The 16,466-nt window shown below is 37.6% G+C and overlaps 6 protein-coding genes across 6 annotated transcripts; 3 read left to right on the top strand and 3 right to left on the bottom strand.

Annotated features, from left to right (window-relative positions):
• Positions 1 to 944: 944 nt before the first annotated feature.
• On the top strand, positions 945 to 2,068 carry L201_005502 (uncharacterized protein; the record flags this gene model as incomplete). The annotated part of the gene is made up of 2 exons (XM_066221232.1): positions 945 to 1,439; positions 1,499 to 2,068. 2 exons carry the CDS (start codon positions 945 to 947, stop codon positions 2,066 to 2,068), a joined length of 1,065 nt encoding a protein of 354 aa, XP_066077329.1.
• Positions 2,069 to 2,624: 556 nt separating this feature from the next.
• On the top strand, positions 2,625 to 4,437 carry L201_005501 (uncharacterized protein; the record flags this gene model as incomplete). The annotated part of the gene is made up of 6 exons (XM_066221231.1): positions 2,625 to 2,952; positions 3,031 to 3,065; positions 3,131 to 3,387; positions 3,455 to 3,731; positions 3,830 to 4,082; positions 4,208 to 4,437. 6 exons carry the CDS (start codon positions 2,625 to 2,627, stop codon positions 4,435 to 4,437), a joined length of 1,380 nt encoding a protein of 459 aa, XP_066077328.1.
• Positions 4,438 to 4,979: 542 nt separating this feature from the next.
• On the bottom strand, positions 4,980 to 10,456 carry L201_005500 (uncharacterized protein; the record flags this gene model as incomplete). Its single annotated transcript, XM_066221230.1, has 9 exons — positions 4,980 to 5,138; positions 5,270 to 5,412; positions 5,511 to 5,588; positions 5,678 to 5,752; positions 5,855 to 6,190; positions 6,299 to 6,578; positions 6,695 to 8,426; positions 8,495 to 8,946; positions 9,041 to 10,456. 9 exons carry the CDS (start codon positions 10,454 to 10,456, stop codon positions 4,980 to 4,982), a joined length of 4,671 nt encoding a protein of 1,556 aa, XP_066077327.1.
• Positions 10,457 to 11,289: 833 nt separating this feature from the next.
• On the top strand, positions 11,290 to 14,025 carry L201_005499 (uncharacterized protein; the record flags this gene model as incomplete). The annotated part of the gene is made up of 12 exons (XM_066221229.1): positions 11,290 to 11,734; positions 11,845 to 11,869; positions 11,936 to 12,039; positions 12,099 to 12,225; positions 12,281 to 12,377; positions 12,448 to 12,549; positions 12,614 to 12,701; positions 12,762 to 13,108; positions 13,176 to 13,405; positions 13,485 to 13,644; positions 13,721 to 13,834; positions 13,948 to 14,025. The coding sequence occupies 12 exons, from the start codon at positions 11,290 to 11,292 to the stop codon at positions 14,023 to 14,025; spliced, it is 1,917 nt and encodes a 638-aa protein (XP_066077326.1).
• Positions 14,026 to 14,390: 365 nt separating this feature from the next.
• On the bottom strand, positions 14,391 to 14,864 carry L201_005498 (uncharacterized protein; the record flags this gene model as incomplete). Its single annotated transcript, XM_066221228.1, has 2 exons — positions 14,391 to 14,681; positions 14,772 to 14,864. The coding sequence occupies 2 exons, from the start codon at positions 14,862 to 14,864 to the stop codon at positions 14,391 to 14,393; spliced, it is 384 nt and encodes a 127-aa protein (XP_066077325.1).
• Positions 14,865 to 14,942: 78 nt separating this feature from the next.
• L201_005497 (peptidyl-prolyl cis-trans isomerase B) lies at positions 14,943 to 16,143 on the bottom strand (the record flags this gene model as incomplete). The annotated part of the gene is made up of 9 exons (XM_066221227.1): positions 14,943 to 15,005; positions 15,063 to 15,176; positions 15,250 to 15,294; positions 15,354 to 15,391; positions 15,452 to 15,500; positions 15,573 to 15,636; positions 15,743 to 15,862; positions 15,922 to 15,986; positions 16,039 to 16,143. The coding sequence occupies 9 exons, from the start codon at positions 16,141 to 16,143 to the stop codon at positions 14,943 to 14,945; spliced, it is 663 nt and encodes a 220-aa protein (XP_066077324.1).
• Positions 16,144 to 16,466: the final 323 nt, after the last annotated feature.

The raw sequence follows: 16,466 nt of genomic DNA, 5'->3' as shown, positions 1-16,466 counted from the left end.
CAACGTTGAGTGCAGGTGTCTCAAATGCCTTGTGCATAGGTAAAAGTGCTTGTTCGATTGATATCAGCAGCACGCTATGAGCGCTGGATGTGTTACTTGATGTATGTAACGCAGCGATGAGATGTGATGCGATCTACACGAGAAATAATTTGACGCACGTTCCTTCTCCCCTCTTTCAACATGCCACAACAGACTTGAAGGTGGGGGAAAACGATATCTTTTCACTTGTGCACATGAAAAAGCTCGATCAGTCCTTTTTGGAAGGGATAGCTAGAGAATAAAGGAGAGACTTGCAAGAATGGACAACGTATCCGGACTATGCTGTAGCAATGATCGGTCTCGCACTTTTGGGAGAATCGTTGTCTGTTGACTTGTACTTGTATTGTATATATCGAATATTTGACATAATCCTAAACGCCAAATCAAAACTCAAGATGATCATTGGGGTAAAAGATTTACCACCTCATATCGTTCTCTCCATCTCTCATAGCCTTGACTCATCCTCCTGCCTGAATTTAGGATTGACATGTAAAGAGCTCTTGCCAAACTGCGAAAAAGCACTTTGGACAGATATCAATCTATCTTTTCATCAATCAAATCTGACATCTACCGCTAACTCGTTTGGCAAGGCTAGATTACTCAAAATTCAACAAGCTCAAACATGGCGAATGAAGTATATTAACAATCAAACTACTTGTTCTGATACCGATTCAAGTTACACCAATTTCATGCAAGATCTCTTAAATCATCTCAAGTTGCATCCGAGATGGATGAAACATATAAGAAGAATCACTGTAGATATAGACAAACTACTCTGCGAACCGTTTGTTCAGCTATTGCGTCTAACCTCAAAAACACTAACTAGTCTACAATTATTACATCCCGAATATCCATTCGGATGTGATGATTTTCGAAGCTTACTAAGTCCCTTACAGATTTTCCAGATGCTCCATCAACCATTAACCAATCTTAGGCATCTTCAAATAACTCTAGAAGACGATTGGCAAGATACGTTACATTCCGGATTGTTGTGTATGCCTCATGTACGATCACTCACAATCAGTTCCGCAAGTGCTTATGCTGGTGGATGGGGAAGAAAAACTATGTTGGACCTTCCCGATGGAAGATGTTGGCCAATTATGAAGTATTTGAAGAGATTGGAAGTCGATGAAATGTATCCTGAATTAGAAGAAATGGTGACTAATGTGTTACTTCAATCGAAATCCATCCAGTATGTGGCATTAAGAGATCCAGCAGATCGCTGGAAACCCTCATCGATGAATCCTGTTGTACTGGCTCTGAAAGATATAAAGCATTTAGACTATCTTGCTCTTAACAGGAAGACCTTCGATATTTTTCAGCTATCAGGTAACCTTCCAAGTATTGATATACTTTCAATCTCTGATGATAGGCTAAAATACAACTTGTCGTTGTTACAGGTAAATATACTTTTTGCTCTAAATGCAGTATTGCCTCTAAGCTGACATATCGATTACAGGGCGATATCATTCCTCCGTGCGATACAATGTCGATTTTGTATCTTCATGGCAATTCGACCTTGCCACCAATTACCACCTCTTTTGCTTGGGATGAAGAGGTTCATAGTCTTCCAGCTCCTGTTCGATCCATTAATCCCACAATTTTAGCTGATATCGAAAAGGCGAGCAAGCTGCAGCTCATCCTATTTCCCGCACAAGTTGAAGACGAATATTTTATTCACGAAGAGTACCTAACACCTGAAGAGTCACTGAAGAAAGTCGGAAGAGGTATAACATTGAGGACCTACACGTCAACTGACGATCAACATACTTTTACTCACTGTACAAGTTATACTGCTCATCATACTCACGTATCAGATTCTCAAGCTTATCCCAGCGAAGATATTCAGGAAGAATATACTGACTATGATGGTTGTTACGTGGATGCTAACACTCTGGGTAATATGTATCAAGCTGTGTATAAACCAACTAATTGGACAGAAGGAGGTAGAGGATTGGATCTTCCTGAACAGGCATGGAGGATATTGAAAGTTGCAAAGGACAAGGTTGTCGGGAGGCAAGAACTTTGAATAAACTAGATGATAATAAGCTGTGGATATATCGTTAGTGTGAAAATTCAGTAGTACTGTCCCTCCTCTGGAGCATTTGTATAACATTGTAGCGGTTGTATAGATTGAGAATGTACTAGTCAGATGGCAAAAACTAAGAACCACTCTTAGCTTAGTAACTTATCTGACTCTGCCAATGATAGTGCCTGGCGATTCCGGCGATCAAGGACAGGATCTGTGCGGTAAACTCGGAAAAAGGCTCGAGCGATCAAACAACGTCATTACCATCAAAATCTAATCTAATATGTGTTGATTTTGTCTATTCATTTCAATTCATCGTCTCATACACCTTATTAGTGATCTAAACATCTCATTCGACTCATCATCGTTTCTGTTCTAATAGACAATAGAGGATAGACTATATATAGAACGCTCTAAGGGTCAATACTACTTTCATCTTATCACTTGTTTTCATTCAACTTTGCCCAAGATTCGCTATCAAAAACCCATCTTTGCCACCTTCCTACTATCAATAGCTTTGATTATAACGATATCTTCCTGGTCGAAATTATTGAAAATGCCATTACCACCATTAATATCTTCAAACTTGCCATCATCTACAGGACCATATCAAGTTGGATATATACCAATAACACATAAACCAATATCACCTTTTTCACATTCACAACCAATTCATGTTGAAACTAATTTACCTGCATTAAAAGTACATGATATTTCATATTCAGTCTTTTACCCTACTGATGCCAAAGCTAGTATCTTTGGATCAAAAGGTGTAAGTTGGGTACCTGAACCTTTTTGGGGTGTCATAAAAGGTTATGAAAAGTTTTTACAAGGTAAAACTGGTGGTAGTACTCAAGCTAGTACGCGATCGATGAAACTTTTGGGTACGTAATACAGGATCATCATTGATGAGGCAAAAAAAAACGTTATGTGCTGATGGATCCTGCATACTGACCTGTTAGCTAGTACGGTAGGATATATAGCTGGAAGATTAAGAGTGAGTCAACCTGTACAAATGTGGTGGTCACACGAGTCTATTTCTTATCACGACATTTATGACAGATACCCGTACACCCTTACTCGACATTGCTCACACCACCCTCCTCAAGTAAATACCCCCTGGTGATCTTCTCACATGGTTTAGCAGGTACAAGGCATACATATTCACAGTTCTGCGCCGGATTAGCATCAGAAGGATATGTGGTATTGGCTTTAGAACATAGGGACGGAAGTGGTCCGGCGGTTTGTTTACCTTCTACAGATGTGGGTGAAAAGGAAGATAGCAAAGTATTGCATTATATTAGACAAAGTGATATCAAGTCAGTCTTCATATCGCTTCTCTTTTTGGTATCGTTGAGCTGATAATCTGTTTTTTGACTTTAAAAGATGGGCACAAGGAGAAGATAAATCCTTAACACATTTCAGAACATTACAGTTGGATATACGTTCAAGGGAAATTTACGAATCATATTATAACTTTAAAAACCTAATTCAACAATCATCTACATCAATTTCGACCTCGTCTGTACTACAAGAAGTAGGATCAAGTAAAGAAAAGGAAAAGGATCTGGAAAAGAAAAAACAATGGGTCGAGAGTTTGAGTGGGAAGGTCGATTTCGATGATTTAAGATTGACTGGTCATAGTTTCGGTGGTGGTACCGTAGTAAGTTTCTCCATCCTCATTCCACACGTTCCTTCACGATGTTATTGGAACTATGTATACTGATTTTTCGTATGCGTATGGGTTTAATCGTCGTATAGCTACATATACTTCAAACCCCTTCACCTGATGCTAAGAATTTACCTTCGTTACCAATCAAACAAGCTATAGCATTAGATCCATGGTTAGAACCAATTCCATTACCATCTTCATCAACAAAATCACATCCTTCCATGCCACCTATTTTAGTCATAAATTCAATTGGTTTCACAGAATGGTCAACTCATTTCAACAGATTAGTGGGCATGATCAAAGATGCACAAGGTAGTTTAGTCAGTATAGTTGGTGTCGGACGTGAGTTTATCTGCTACCCCCGTGTCATTCTGTTATTAGGCTGCAAAATTTGCCATTTGGAATCTGGTTAAAAGAGGTTCAAGAAGAGGTGAGCTAACTAAACTAACGTTTTTTGACCCTTACAGATCAATCTTTCTCAGATTTCCCATTATTAGACCCTCGATCACACAACTCGGCAAAATTGTTGCTAAATAAAATACATGATATATCAACAGCATTCTTAATTGGGAAATTAGGTAAATTAGCTGACTTTGAAGGAAAAAAACCTGATCAAGGTAGATTAGTAAAAAATGAGCAAGGTAAATTAGGCGATAAAGAGGGTGATGTTATTGTGCATTTGATCGGAAAAGAATAGATTTAAAATAGTATATAGAACTGTCAGAGATACAAGGCTTCACTAGATTTCTACATTTGTTTGTGGGTAAGAAAGCGATTCAACGATCGACTCCTCGGCTCGAATCGAAGCTTGGAAATTCATATTATTGTTGTTTGTAAGATAAATTCCTATAATTTTCTAATGCATGTATATTATATACTTTGAAGTAACGTGCCATACTTGATCTACCCTTTCCATATATTACTGACTGTATTCCAACTTTCGTTCATCATTAGGGGAAAAGATTCATAATATACATGATAATAGTAGTACAAACATTGCATTGAGCTTCGTGTCCGATAGACTGTACTTGAGGATCCAAATTCCACTATATAAAGTCCGTAGCATGGAAAAGCATTATAACGATTGAATGTCCGATATTAAGTGTCGAAAACCCCAAAACATGTAAATATGAAAATATGAAAATACGACAACCAAAGGAAGTAAGAATACGAGAGAAGGAATACCTAAACTTATTGAAACTTTTTGTGGATTCCTTGAGAAGCTTACAGAGTACATCTTTAATGAGGTGGTAATGGTAGACCTCTACCTTGACCTTGACCTTGTAGTCCAGGTGAACCACCATATATAGGACTAGCTAATAATTGATGTGGAATACCACCTAATGGTGAAGGAGGTATTCTCATTTGTTGTTGAGTTGGTTGGACATTTTTCTTTCCCTAAAAAAAAAAAAAAAAAAAAAAAGCATAAAAAATTAGTATTTGGGGTTCATATGAAGATGGTTTCATTTATGATTCATCATTTATTATGGAGCTTTGTAAGGTTAAAGGCTTAAATTTTCGATACTCACTTTACCACCATGTTTAGCCATTAAAGCGAATAAATCACTGATTTGCTGTTCTAATACTTTTTTCTCTTCTCTCATTTGACCTAATTCAGCCATTGATTTATTTACTTCAGTTGATAAGAGTTTTTTGAATTCTTCAACGTGCACTACAAAAATTTCGTTGTTAGCTGGATCTAATGATTTGTGCACGAGTATATGGAAAAAGGTCTTCGAGGAAGAGGGGAAACTAAAAAAAAAAGCTTACTCGATACATTCACTGATGTGGCTTGTTGCATAGCTTCAATAAATCTCATTCTTTCACCTCTGATTTCAGTTGTCAAGTCTATTTTCAATGATAAACGTTAGCGTCACATAGCTTATCTCATCGTAGCATATGAATGATTTGGTGATGATAGAGATGTCTAAACTTACCAGTAGCTACAGCTCTCAATAACATTTCATTATCTTGTCTTTGTCTTTCCAGTATACCAACGACTTGTTCAACAGCTATAAATGATTACCACACAAATGTAATTAGCATGACAGTGAATGTGGTTAGTTACGGAACAGTAATATAATTGGAGGGGAAAAAAAAACCCCGATACTTACTATTTTGTTGACCTGAAGCTCTTTCTCTTTCTTCACCCATCATACCTAATAAAGCGTCTAACCTTTGACCTACTAAACCTTCAGAATCATTTCTTCTCTTTTGTTCAGACATCATACTATGTAAATCTGCCACTAAATCTGGTAATCCAGGTTGACCTGAATTTGGACTTTGTACAGAAGCAGAAGAAGAAGATGTTTCACCATTTACTGAAGATCCTGATGGATTTTCATCGGCAGAAGATCCGACTAAGATATTTAATCTTTTTGATAAATTCGATAATTCTCCTGAAGAATTAACGACAAATTTCTCTAACCATGAATTTAGTTCGTTCAGATCTAACGATAATATGAAATGAATATCATTAGATTAGCGTTATAATCTTTTTTTTTTCTCATCGTTTTAGATACTTGTCCTTAAACCATAAAAGCTCAAACTAAACTTACATCTGGCTATATCAGTAGTTTGTTGAGTTTGTAAAGTTCTAGCTTCTTTCAATTCTGTAACCAATTCTAAAACTTGACTAACTTGTTTAGTTGTTTCTTCAGGTAAACCAATACTATTTTTATTGTTATTATCTGTTTCGTCTTGAATAGGTGATTTGTGAGAAGCCGGAGGCGGTGATAGAGTAGAATCACTCTCGACTTTCGGTGAAGGGGGTGCTGAAACATTATGTAAAACTTGTAATCCTACTAATCTAGGTGAATTTTTAGATGATCCTCCGGTCTTTTCAGTGAAATTTTAAAAACGTCAGCTACTGTACTATGGTACTACTCCATTTTCTGCTCTCAAAAAAAACTAAACGACAACTTTGGAAACAGAAAAAATAGAAAAAAGCTTACCAGATCAGCCATGATTTGAGCTACTTCCTGACCGGCAGATTTCTCTTCTTCACTTGGTGAGGCAGTTAAAGTGTCTCTAGAAGTGGGCGGTGAATTTGATCTGTCATCAGTCGATCCTGATCCAGCTGGAATGATCGCAGCAGTGTTGACAGAAGGTATAATATTATGGTTAGATTGTTTTGATGATAAAACTTGTTCACAAAGTTTAACAATATTATCTAATTTAACATTAACTTGTAATAATTTATCTTCTTCCGAGGAAAATTTATCGAGGTCTTCATGTTTAGTATTAGCTAAATTATTTAATTGTAAAGAATTTTCAATATTTTTCAAATCTAAACCTAATAAATTTAATTTATCATCTAATTCTCTTGGTATTACCATTTCTTTTGGTTCTTTTGAATCTTGTATCAATTCACCCAAATTTGCAATAATATTCTGAACATCGTATTGAACATGATCGATTTTACTTGATATATCATTTGATTGATTTTCTAATTTTGCTGCAGTCGCAGTTGCTATAACAGTTGGTGTAGGATCAATTAAACTTATACTTGTCAATCCAGTCTCTGTTGAATTTGTTAATCTACTTAAAGGTCTACTTTGTGGTGTTATAATCATTTCTTCTGTTGAAGGTCTAGTTTCATCCGATGATCTAGACGTTACAGAAACTCCTGAAGATTTGATTATAGGTAAAGAAGATTGTGTAATCATTTGAATTCCTCCTATAGCAGGTTTTGGAAAAGTTACATGACTAATTTGTGTCAAAGCTGCTCCTCCAGGTTTTATAAGGAACGTATCAACTTCGGCATCATCATCATCATTATTATGGTTATCGTTATTTTGATCTGTTAAAGTTGAATTTTCCTCTAAAATAGGTAATTGATTTTGTTCTTGATTTTTGTAACCTACCATACCATATCTTCTACTTTGTTGTTCAATCAACAAAGATGGTCCAGGTTTACGTACTTGACTAGCTGATCTTGAAGGATTCAAATCATTTGGATCAAATGATAACATGGTCTCTGTTTTCAAATATTCTCTTCCTCCAGCTGCTATATCAGTTACATTGTCATCGTCATAAGGTAAACGTAACGATTTTGATTCAGTATTTGAGGTTTCTGATTTATTTGAATTCATTCTATTGAATGAACGCCGAGAATTATCATGACCAGATGTTGAAGGTGATGCTGAAGGTTGCCAAGCTCTTATACGTTCTGACATTTCTGAAGATTGTCTTGATGATGACGAAGTAGATTTTGGTCTTTCTAGAGTTAAATCTAAATCTGGACCTAAATCAAACATTCTTTGTACACTATCTCTTAAACCTATATTATCTGCACGTTGTTTTGGTTGTCCTAAAGGTGAAGCGGATCTTTGCCTTATTAAATCCACATTGGGATTAGGTAAAGATAAAGGTAAAGAATCAATATCACTTGTTGGTATACCTAATGAACTTCCTGCAACCCATTCATCCCCAATTTTCTGTACAGGTGGTAAAGAAGATCCAGATGATCTCATTTCTAAGGCTCTTAATCTAGATTGAAATTCTGACTGTTCCACTTTCCCATTTCGACTTGATGGAGAATATGGAGATGAAGGTATTGGCACAGAAGGTGGGAATGGTGGTATATGTGATGTTGATGCTCTAGATAACGAGGTAGGTGGGAATAAAGGTGAAGGTGGCGGTAAAGCAGGTGGTTGAGTTGATTTACAAGCTAACAGGACATCCCTAACATTGAGTTTTCCCATCGTCAGCATCGGAGAAACATCAGATAAACCTCTGTAAAATACACATACCATATTGCGCTTACCCAACCTAATCTACCAGCTACTCCTTCAACACCAATATATCTTTTTGAGCCATCTGACCAAGTCATCTCCAATACTTCTGTACCTACACCCTCTGGAACAGGTGGAATACCTCTACCTTTAACTTCATCCCTTCTCAAACTTCTAACCTCAACACAATCTTTCATTTCTAATTCTACATCACATGTTGTTCCTTTTTCAGGTTGCGGAATTTGATCAAATGAGATTGATGGTAAGCCTGAATGATTAGAAGGGTTTGTACCTGATAGAACCCTTTTTGGTGTTGAGTTTCCAGAAGATGGATTTTGAAATATTGGACAATATGTGATTTGTAATTGATTTGAAGTCAATATTGCCCATGAAGTTAACCATGATCCCCATGATGATACTGAAGAACATGGTGTTGGTATCAAATACATCGCAGCTGATGATCGTATGACCTATATTCATTTGAGACATGAATCGGTAAATACAGTCTTTTCATTTTCGATGATATCATCTTATTATCATTATCTGTGGGGGAAAAAAACTCACATTTGGATCTGAGAAACCTTTTGAAGACGAACCCATTTCTTCTTCACCCATTCTATCACTAAATACAATTCCACCTGGTAAACCATTTGTACCTAATCTTTCTTCTGATAAATAATCAACATTTTCTGTTGATGAACCCCAACCGAATGATGAAGGAGATCTACTAAAATATTTATCTTTATCTTTCTCTTTGTGTTTTCCTTTGGCTTTACTTTTTATAGCTTGTATACCACCGCCAAATTTATTTAACATTTCTTTTAATGGTGATCTTCCACCTCCTGTATTTGGTGAATGACCATTACGTTTATTTCTCTTTTCACCTCCACCTACACCTCCAGAAGGACTATTAGGTGATAATGATATTGACCATGATGAAGGTGTAGGTGATAATGTTGCTGAACGTTTTCGATTAGCAGCAGTATTAGACTGTGTAGGTGTACGTAAATGTTGTTGTTGTTGTTGCTGTAAAGGTGAAGGATTGAGTGTTGTTCCTTTATTAGGTGAATATGGATTTATCGAAAATGAATTACTTGGTCCAGCTTGATTGCTGATAAATTTAGCTGAAGCAGGTAATTGATTCGCTCTTGGTATAGGTAATGGTTTTTGATCCAAATATTCTCTACTCATTAATCTACCATTCACACCCATGGGTATTGAGCTGGGTCCAGCATCACCACCGGGATTGGTTGATGTAGAATCGAACGTTTGTTTAGATTGAGGTGTTGAAGGTAAACTTTCCCATTGTTGAATCATCCTTTTTGCTGATCCACTACCTCTTTCCAATTTACCTGTTTTCTGTGGTAATCTATCCGATGGAGAAGATGTATTAGGTGCATTTTCAAATTCATATGTCCTCCTCTGAGTAGATAATCTATCTAACGGCGCTGTGGCTGGAGGTACAGGTATTCTCCTAACTTGGTTACTATTATTACTATTGGGTGTAGATAGATTTGATGATATTTTCCTACTTATCCTTAATGGTGATGTAGATCTAGTCCTACCCATATCTACATCAAAAGGTTGAGGTAATGGTCGACCTCTGGGTGTGTTTGTATTTGATTTAGACGATGAAGCATATTTTTGTTGTTGTTGTTGTTGGGATTGTTCGAATTGAGATGCTCGATCTCTTACACTGGGTCCTCTACTTAAATCCATACTTGTTCTCCTTGGTCTTTCTTCCGCATATCTATCAGCCATCTCTATTATACTACTAGATTCTTCAAAGACGTCTAATATAGGCTCCAATCTCCGTTTCTTGTTGTCTATTCCAGGACTATCTATATCCGGAACAGTTATCGATGTCAAAGTAGTTGCGTTTGATTGGTAATCTGAATTATATGATGTCGAAGATACTATTGTCGTTGATGTGGGCTGTGTTGAATATGCTGGTCTTGCTGTGCCTATTGGAAGTGCCATAATCCTTCCTTCCTATTTTCTAAGAAATCTTTAAAAGGTGAAAAAAATCTTGAAGATTACCGGAGGTATTAATCTTAGACAATCAAGCTATTATGTCTCATATCTTACCAAAATTCTCTTAGAGCGATTTTGATTTTACAAGATGTCATTTACAAGAAGAATTTTAGAATATCAAGGAATGCATAGTAGCCTTTGCAACTTTTGATGTTATTGTTATTGTTATTCTTGACCACGTGAAAAGTCGGGTACAAGGATGCATTCATGGTAATTACCATAGAAAAACCCAAATGATGACCGAATGATAGACCTTGATCCCATCCGATGGGATGAACCAGCCACTCTGAACATTGGTCTAGATTCAGGATTGAATAATCCGCCAAAAAGCGGTAAACCCTCGAATACGTAGATATCGGTCAATCATGCTTATGGAAAAACTAATCTTAATAATGACAGAAGGTGTGAGCTGGGCTATCTAGCTCCTCTACTACTCATTGAATGATGAGATGCAGTAATCATGGAGAATAACCTTAGGTCTCGAGACCTCCAAGAGTACAGAATCTTGAAAATCATTCGCGTTTGATCATCGGAATGTTTGTTACATCTATATAGATTACGTACTGCTAGCTCAAAAGGCGGAGTATACCGCCAACTCATGATCTGCCTTCGGCCATATCCGACCGTGTTATGACGTGATGAGAGCATATGAGATTTTGTACCGCATGCTTGCTTACTGCTTATCTTTAATGCCCACCAGCAAAGTGCAACACAGATAAATACTTGTCCCGCAAGTTACTTCAACTACATCTCTTCGCTAGATCTCCGTACAAGGAACTATGGTCGTGGATCATAGATCAAGAGATACCGTCAGTATGAGCATGTCTAACGAGAAAACCCTGTTACCATCTTCTTCTGCTCCTTATCGTGTAGAACAATCGGATAAGGAATCAAATTGGTTCTCGAAGAATCGTAAATCTATAGGTGTATTGTTTGGGTTGTTCTTGATTTTACAACATTTCGTAATTTCACCTTACTTATTAGATTTCTGGGAAGAGAATTCATTCAAACATGGACATGGACACGGGAATAGAAAATCAAGTTGTGAACAAGCTGAACCGATTTATCCTAAAAATCATAATGTATCATCTATAGTTGAGGGTCAAAAAGATAGAATTGTCAATTGGTTAAGTGGTGCAGTTAGAGTTCCAACTGAAGTTTATGATGTTATGGGTGAAATTGGTGAAGATGAAAGATGGGATGTGTTTTATAAATTCTCTGAATGTAAGTGTAATCAATATTAGTGGCTTGGGATAATGCAAGGAGGGGAATCAGGAGGTAAGCGGGAGAGCCTAAGTAGTACTGGCTAATGCTCTTCTTTACGTTTTGTGCAGATCTTGAAACCTCTTTCCCTCGAGTGTAGGTCTGATTGATTTCCCTCTCCTAAGTCCGCAATCGCAAAGACTAACAGATTTCCATATACAGTCATCAACATCTTAAGCGAACCAGAGTCATCACTCATGCTCTTGTGTTTGAGTGGGAAGGTTCTGATCCATCACTCAAACCCCTCCTATTGACAGGACACCAAGGTGAGATTAGGTGTCATTATCTGTTGATGTAAGGGGATGACAGCTCACAATTGAACTAGATGTGGTTCCTGTACTACCTGCCACTAGAGCCTTATGGACCCATGATCCATTTGGCGGAGAATATGATGGGGAATTCATCTGGGGCAGAGGTTCAAGTGATGATAAATCAGGTGTTATCGGTATTTTGTATGTCAACTATCGTTTTATGCCTTAGGTGTGTGCTAATGGTCATATGCAACAGATCCGCGATCGAATTGCTGCTCGAATCAGGTGATTTCACCCCAACCAGAAGTGTCATTCTAGCATTTGGGTGCGATGAGGAAACAGGTGGCAAGGTTGTCCGTATTTCTTTCGAGCTTTGGCTCAAACATACAACATACTCGAATACTGATCATTACTACAATATAGGGAGCTTCCCATCTTGGCCAATGGATTGAAGAAAAATACGGAAAAGATTCAATCGCTATTTTGGTCGATGAGGGTAATGAACTGGAGGAAGCGTGGGGTCAGGTAAGACAAAATTTCACTTGCACAACGAGATGAAACAAACAGTATAACTAAGCATTCTATATAGCTATTCGCTGCCCCAGCTGTCGGTGAGAAAGGGTACATGGATCTCGAACTCAAAGTTGAGACTTTGGGTGGCCACAGTTCGGTTCCTCGTACGCTGCTGTACTTCTGTCCGTCAATAGTAACGTAGCTGATATTTAATGGACAAATAGCTCAACATACTGGTATTGGTTATATCGCCTTACTCATTGCTGCACTCGAGAAACATCCTCACGAGCCACATCTTAATGTCGAATCGCCCTTAGTCAACTACTTAGCTTGCGGTGCAGATAATTCTCCCGAATTCCCAAAACACCTCAAGAAATCAGTTTACAAAGTTGAAGATTCTTTATCATCTAAGAATGGCAAAGTAGATAGAAAGGCATTGAAAGAGCTTGAAGATTGGTGGATCGAAGGTAGTTACAAAGACGGTACTTTACCTAAAGGAACCGGTAGAGCGTTGGTCGGTACTACTCAAGCTGTAGATATCATTGATGGAGGTTTGAAAGTCAATGCTCTAGTAAGTGATTCTTTTGACTAAATCTCAGCCACGATGTCGCACTGAGTGTTTTTGCTATCCTGTATAGCCTGAAAATGTGGTAGCCATAGTCAACCATCGTATCAGTCTTGCATCATCAGTAGCTGAACTTCAACAACAGCTTGTTGATGTGATCTACCCTGTTGCTCATAAACTCAATCTGGAAGTGGAAGCTTTCGGTAAAGAAATCCAATTCCATGAATGCCATATGCACGGTGCCAAGGACATTACAGGACCAAAAGCAGGAAAAGTTATTTTAAACGTTGCTCACAATATGACGTATGTTTTCTCCTCACCTTTGCTGATTTTCAATCATGCCAAGAGTTATTGATTTGTATTCTTCGCTTCACCCAAACAGTCTTGATCCAGCCCCAGTATCACCATTTACAGTTGATAGTGCAGCATGGAGAGTACTATCAGGAACTGTCAAAGGTGTTTATGCCACTAGACCAGAAGCTAAATCAAGTAAAGAAGAAGCTGAAAAAACTATCATTATGGCTCCATCAATATCTACTGGTGTATGTCATTATATTCAACCTCTATCGATTGATTGTTTATGCTTATATAACTAAATATGACTTGTTTTGAATATAGAATACCGATACTAGACATTATTGGAACTTGACTCGAAACATCTATCGATTTGCTTATTTAGTTGAAGCTAAAAAAACCAATCATAATAATATTCATACTATCGATGAGCATTTGGTGAGTTGTTTCTGCCATCTTTTTACAATGTTTATTATTGGTATCAGTATAGTCTACTTAAAGAAGATATGGCTCGTGCTGAATACTGCATCCCTGCCATTTCCCTTTTACAGCCCGCCAACGCATTCGTAGAACAAGTTAGATGGTTCGCGAATTTCATTGTGAATGTTGATGAAAGTAGAGATATTTAATTCGCTTTCAAGCGAAGCAGAGCAATTTAGCAAATAAAGCAAATAGATTTTAGGTAGAGAGGTAGATAAAGGAATGCGCATAATATGAATATTTCGAATGAACCAGTCATGCGTTCTAGCTGGCTGTTCAGCGGTTTTACACGCTATTCATAAGTACATGAATTTGGGTCAGACGATAAGAGATCGATAATCGACAGAAATCGAGACCATCATCAAGTCTCGATCATTATTCAGGTGTATGTTGTGTGGTGTGAAGCATGCAGAAATTTGATGTTGTTGATGTTTAACGTATAGCAATGCTTCGAAATTGTGCAAGAAAATACATTTCCTGTGAAAATAGTCATACAATTATTCCTGATCACTATTTAAACACGTTCACTTTCAATTTTCTCATAAATACCACCTTTACCTTTACTTTTACTATTTGATCTCAATCTTCTCAATTTTTCTTTACCTCCTCCGTAAAAGTAAACACCCGCACCAACTGGTAAAACAATAAAGAAAACTAAAAAAATCCCGTATTTAAGAGGTGAAGATAATGTTGGATATTCTTCCGATTCATCTTCACCTTCAAGTTCAGTTTCGTCAACTGTATATTCCTTTTCACCTTGACTTGACTCTGAATGCGAAATGGCCGGCACAACATCATCTTCATCCTGTATCGTTTAATTTTGGTTGAGCCATTCCGAAATCGAATATATATGAAAAAGAATCCAGTTGATGGTATGTGCAATGATATTATGTACGTTGTGATATGATATTATTGTGTACAATGATTTGCGTTCGTTCGATAAATCGTAAATCGGGAAACATAGATAAAGGATAAAAAAAAAATGCATAGCTTCAATATTTATTCTTTTCAATTTCACCTCACTTTCGACAGTCGCCTACCGCTTATGGATTATGGAGTATGACATTTAAAGTTCAACACGGAAAGGTACCTGGTTGCCTTGTTCATCTGTCTCATGTTCAGTGGGTAACTATTCATTGGAAATGTAAGCTATTGATACTCATAATATAACTAACAAATAGCTTACCTCTCCTGAAGCAACAATGGTTACTGCCTCGGCGGGTCTATCACCCCTTGCGGTCTTGACGCCTTCCATAGCGTATACAACGTCCATACCTTCAATGACATGGCCGAATACGACCTATACGAAAAGAACAGGTCAGCCATACTGCTCTCGCTAATCGTCAAAATCAATGGAAATGCGGAATACTTACGTGTTTACCATCGAGCCAAGAAGTTTTGACGGTACAGATGAAGAACTATAAATGACGCTTGTCAGTTAATTGACCCTTCACTGAAAACGCATCCTTCAACCCACTTGTGATCCATTAGTATCTCTACCAGCATTGGCCATAGCTACGATAATTCGAGTTAATCAGTATTGCCATTGTGAGTAAGATGACCGAATATACGCACAAAGTACACCTGGACCAGTGTGTCTTAATTTGAAGTTTTCATCTTCGAACTGAAGAACACGATCTGTCAGCTTTAACAGACCTCAAGAGGGTTCCAAAAGCTGACTCTGCACTGCACATACCTTGTTACCGTAGATGGATTTACCACCGGTACCATCACCTTTAGTGAAATCACCACCTTGAATCCTATTTGGATATGGGATGATCAGCTTTCGGCAACGGAAAGGAGGCATTGCCCGGGTGAATACCTAGAACCAAATGATAGTCTACCATGGGAAGGATAAACACTCACATGAATTGTTTGATGATTCTGTGGAAAGAAGAACCTTGATAACCGTATCCTAATTCTTCACCATCGGCAGTTTTACCAGTACATAAAGCTCTGAAATTTTCTACGGTTTTAGGAACAGTTCTATTCAACAAATCCCATTGTCAGCTTGACGATATCACACTTGAGAAAGCTGGACTCACTTTCCGTACAAACCCATTACAACTCTACCAAGAGGTTTACCACCATGTTCAACATCGAAGTAAACCTATCGGAAATACGTAAGCTTGATCCCACCTGCAGAGGTACAGATAGCTTACCTTGTTGGTAATGATGGGACCTTTGGCAGCATCCGCACTTCCCATAAAGAAGAAGATGGCAACCAATACGGCAGCAAGAAGAGATAGGAGGGATAGTCTAGCCATTTTGTCTATGTGTTCTATGCCAATGTAATATAGAAATGGTATTGAAAAGAAGAAGGAGAAGGAAGATGAGTTGAGAGTAGTAAAGTGGTGGAGACAAAGTCAACGTGGACCAAGTAGAGTAGAGTGTCATATATATATTAATTGAATAGGAAATTACCGAGAGTGGTAATTCACAATGTATGGTTGTCACGACGCGTCGAGTGATTTCTCAATTAATGTTCTCGTTGCAAATCTCTTTTACATGATTAAATTACACTATATAATCTTATACAAACCCTCCATTGATAAGTCATTCACAGATACCAGCAATTCTACATTAATCT

The sequence above is a fragment of the Kwoniella dendrophila genome, chromosome 7 (genome assembly GCF_036810415.1).
Source record: "Kwoniella dendrophila CBS 6074 chromosome 7, complete sequence".
Classification (NCBI taxonomy): Eukaryota; Fungi; Basidiomycota; class Tremellomycetes; order Tremellales; family Cryptococcaceae; genus Kwoniella; species Kwoniella dendrophila.
This window is presented reverse-complemented; position numbering and strand designations above follow the sequence as displayed.